This window comes from Nicotiana attenuata, chromosome 10, assembly GCF_001879085.1.
Source record: "Nicotiana attenuata strain UT chromosome 10, NIATTr2, whole genome shotgun sequence".
NCBI classification, from domain to species: Eukaryota; Viridiplantae; Streptophyta; class Magnoliopsida; order Solanales; family Solanaceae; genus Nicotiana; species Nicotiana attenuata.
In genome coordinates this window covers 45,206,099-45,210,351 of record NC_031998.1, presented here as the reverse complement: position 1 = coordinate 45,210,351, position 4,253 = coordinate 45,206,099, and the positions used below count along the sequence as shown (strand labels likewise).

Genomic DNA, 4,253 nt, shown 5'->3' with positions numbered 1-4,253 from the left:
TGGTTACCCACAGGATTTTAAGAGCAAAAAGAAAGGATCACAAACCAGTGGATTCAGACCTTATGCCAATTCCACAGTAGCAGGAGAAAGCATTAAGTCATCAGAAGCACAAGGTCACTTCTTCACTGAACAACAATACAAGCAGATACTGAATATGTGAACAAACCAACATCTAGTGATAATGCAGATAACATAACAGGTAACATGGCAGGTATGACCTCACTGCTATCCAACAACTTTGCTTGTGAATGGATAATAGATACAGGGGCATCTCACCACATTACACCATACAAGGAGTTACTGACCACCTTTAGAACCTTAAGAAATCAAAAATAACAGTAGAGTGCAGGTTCCCACAGGTGGTAGAGTAGAAATCACAAATATAGGAGATGCAGTGATTTTGAGAAGCTACAAGCTTGAGAATGTACTTCATGTGCCAGATTTTAAGTTTAATCTGCTTTCAGTGTCCAAGATAACCAAACAACTTTGTTGTGTGGCTTTGTTCTTTCCTGATTTTTGTGTGTTCCAGGGGCTCTTCAATGGGAAGGTTATGGGGATTGGTAAAGAAAAGGAAGGATTGTACATACTGCAAGAAAGAATAAAACCTACAATTGGAGCATCAGTGTATAAGGATGATGATTGTGGAAAGCTATGGCATTGGAGACTTGGACATCCCTCTATTGGAGCAATGCAACATATTGCAGATGTCAAAAATAAACTAGATATTGAACAATTAAGCTGCTGTGAAGTTCGCCCTTTGGCAAAGCAAAGCAGACTAAAGTTTCCTGTTAGTGACAGTAGTTCAAACTGTGTTTTTCAGTTGTTGCATCTAGATGTGTGGGGTCCTTACAGAAAACCTACATATGATAAAAGATATTATTTTGTTACCATAGTAGATGATTACAGTAGATATACTTGGGTTTGCCTGATCCAATCTAAATGTGAAGTGATTGTAGTGTTGAAGAACTTCCTTGCCTTAATAAAGAATCAATTTGATAAAACTGTTAAGATCCTTAGATCAGATAACGGTAGTGAGTTCTTTAACTCAAAGTGTGATGAACTTTTGTCTTCTTATGGTATAATTCATCAAAGCAGCTGTCCATACACTCCACAACAAAATGGAGTTATGGAGAGAAAGCACAGACACATACTAGAGGTGGCTAGAGCTTTGGCATTTCAGAGTTCAATACCTATAAAGTTTTGGGGGATTGTGTGCGGACTGCTGTATATCTGATCAATCAACTTCCATCTAAAGTACTGCAAGGAAAAACACCATTTGAGCTGCTGCATGGCAAGCTGCCTCAACTGTCTCAACTAAAAGTTTTTGGATGTCTTTGCTATGCTAGCAGGTTGCCTAGAGGTGATAAGTTCACATAAAGGGCCAGGAAGATAGTCTTTGTGGGCTATTCAGAAACACAAAAAGGTTACAAGTTGTATGACCTTGAAGATCATCAAATTCATTAGCAGGGATGTTCAGTTCAAGGAATATATATTTCCTTTTAAAACTGAAGCTGCAGAAGATTTAAGTGACTTTTTCTTGTTTAAAAACACTACAGATGCAGGTATCATTCAGCCACACACAGGAGAGGCTCACGATCAATATCAACATAGTGCAGAATCCCAACTTGAACATGCAGACACAACTCCACCACTTGAACCTGCAGACACTGTTCCTGTAATGGACATTTCAACAGTACCTGAAGAAGCATTGGACACAGATGCTGGGATGGATCACCAGCAAGACCTTGAAATCCCCACACCTCCTGAATCAGATCAAGCTGAACTACAACCAGTGGAATTAGAACCTGAAGCAGTCCAACAACATGAAGAAGGTGGGACTGCTCATGGCAGGCCAAGCAGAACAATTAGACCACCAATTTGGCTCGGTGATTACATTACTGCTGGGAAATCAAAGGCCCACTGCTGCTATCCTATATCCAAGCATGTCAACTACACTCATCTTCATCCCAACTATCAAGCTTACCTGGGATCTTTCTCTGTATCAACTGAGCCTAAGTCATCCAAAGAAGCTTCTCAAGATCACAATTGGATTTTGGCTATGCAACAGGAAATTGATGCACTGGAAGGGAACAAAACTTAGGATTTAGTTCCATTGCCTAAGGGAAAGCAAACTATAGGTTCAAAGTGGATCTATAAGATTAAATACAAAGCCAATGGTGCGATTGACAAGTACAAGGCACGACTAGTAGCAAAGGGATATACACAAAGAGAGGGTCTAGACTATCATGAAACCTTCTCTCCCGTTGCAAAAATGGTCACAGTTCGAACAATCATCAGTGTGGCAGCCTCGAAGAATTGGTGCTTGTACCAAATGGATGTCAATAATGCCTTTCTTCAAGGGGATTTATATGAAGAGGTCTATATGGATTTGCCACAAGGCTTTCACAGGCAGGGGGAGTATAGGGTATGTAAGCTCTTGAAATCCTTGTATGGTCTCAAACAAGCGTCGAAGCAATGGAATATCAAGCTCACATCTGTTTTGGTGGAAGCAGGATACTGTCAAAGCCCCCATGATCATTCATTATTCACTAGAAGGAAAGGAGACAATATAGTGATCATTTTAATCTATGTTGATGATCTTCTTATTATTGGGAACAACAAACACCTCATTGAAGAAGCAAAACAAACTCTACATAGCAATTTCAAAGTCAAGGATCTTGGAGAACTCAAATATTGCCTAGGGATTGAAGTGTTGAGGTCAAAACAGGGCATACTTCTCAATCAGAGAAAGTATGCTTTAGAACTGATCTCAGATGTGGGGCTTAGTGGTGCAAAACCAGCTTCCACACCGATTGAAGCAAGCACAAGACTCACGATTGTTGAATTTGATAGATTGACTGGAGCAACTGATGACCCTATACTTGAAGAAGTGTCAGGTTATCAAAAATTGGTGGGTAAACTGATTTATCTAACTATCACACGCCCAGACATTTGCTTCCCTGTTCAGGTCCTTATCCAATTCATGCAGCAGCCCAAGAAATCACACTAGGAAGCAGCCTTAAGGGTGGTGAGATATATTAAAAGCAGCCCTGGTTTGGGAATTTTTCTCAGCCATAAGCCAGCCACTCAATTGACTGCCTATTGCGACTCTGATTGGGCAGCATGCCCCATTAATAGACGATCAGTCACAGGGCATATGATTAAGCTAGGTGATTCTCTAGTCTCATGGAAGACAAAGAAGCAACACACAGTCAGTAGAAGTTCAGCTGAAGCTGAATATCGGAGTAGGCCAGCAAGTGTGGCAGAGATTGTCTGGTTAGTTGGGTTACTGCAAGACTTAGGTGTGGTTGTTTCTAAACCAATTCAACTTCACTGTGATAGCAAAGCAGCCATCCAGATTGCTGCAAATCCCACTTTTCATAAGCGTACTAAACATATAGATATTGATTGTCACTTTGTTCGGGAAAAGGTAAAGGAAGGCTTATTGAGACCAACTACATTGCCACACAGTCTCAACTTGCAGATCTTCTTACAAAAGGTTTGGGAGTTAGTCAACACCATCTTCTTCTATCCAAGATAGGAGTGCTCGATGTCTTTCACCCTCCTGCTTGAGGGGGAGTACTGAAATAAAGAGAAGCAGATGAAGAGAAGCAGAGGCAGAGTAGTGCAGAGCATTAGATATTAGCACTGTTAGCACTAGCACTAACTATGATTAGCTGGATAGTTAGTAGTTACAAATCAGTTTTAAAGTTAGTTAATAGTCATGTGATGTGCACGTGTGTGAGCTGAGAGAGGTCTGTATATAAGCTGTGTATCAGCCTCATTTGCAACAACAATAATACAGTTCCTTCTTCTTCCTCCACTCGATTTCTTTCTCTCTAAGAAATGCCTAATCACTCAGATTGCATGGCTCAATTTCACAAGCAGTGATATCCTAAATTAGTTTGATTGTTCTTACAATTGGAAAGATTAACGACGAAGTTCGTTGTGATGACCCAAAAGGTCATCACTTGCTTTTAAATTAAATTCTGTGTTTTCGAGGCCTTGAAAACCTCTTTTATCTTCACCTCGATTTGCGTGCGCAGTCCGAGCGTATAGTCGGAAAGCTTAAATATGAAAATCTATGAAAAATGATAAAATTTGGCTAATAAATGAATTAAATTTGACTTCGGTCAACGTTTTGGGTTAACGGACCAGGACCCGTGATTCGATGGTCCCCGAAGTTCCGTAGGAAAATACGAGACTAGGGCGTATGCCCGGAATCGAATTCCGAGGTCCCAAGCCCGAGAAAT

At 40.5% G+C, this 4,253-nt stretch overlaps 1 protein-coding gene across 1 annotated transcript; it reads left to right on the top strand.

The window, feature by feature from the left end:
* Window positions 205-2,101, top strand: LOC109233765. The gene is made up of 5 exons (XM_019399629.1): window positions 205-211; window positions 360-424; window positions 530-1,076; window positions 1,181-1,349; window positions 1,468-2,101. The coding sequence occupies exons 1-5, from the start codon at window positions 205-207 to the stop codon at window positions 2,099-2,101; spliced, it is 1,422 nt and encodes a 473-aa protein (XP_019255174.1).

Excerpts from the sequence above, each read along its gene's own strand:
- LOC109233765 (XM_019399629.1), top strand. Across the intron at positions 425-529 it reads GAAGCTACAAGCTTGAGAAT|GGGCTCTTCAATGGGAAGGT; the intron begins GTACTTCATGTG and ends TGTGTGTTCCAG. Across the intron at positions 1,077-1,180 it reads TGAACTTTTGTCTTCTTATG|AGTTCAATACCTATAAAGTT; the intron begins GTATAATTCATC and ends TTGGCATTTCAG.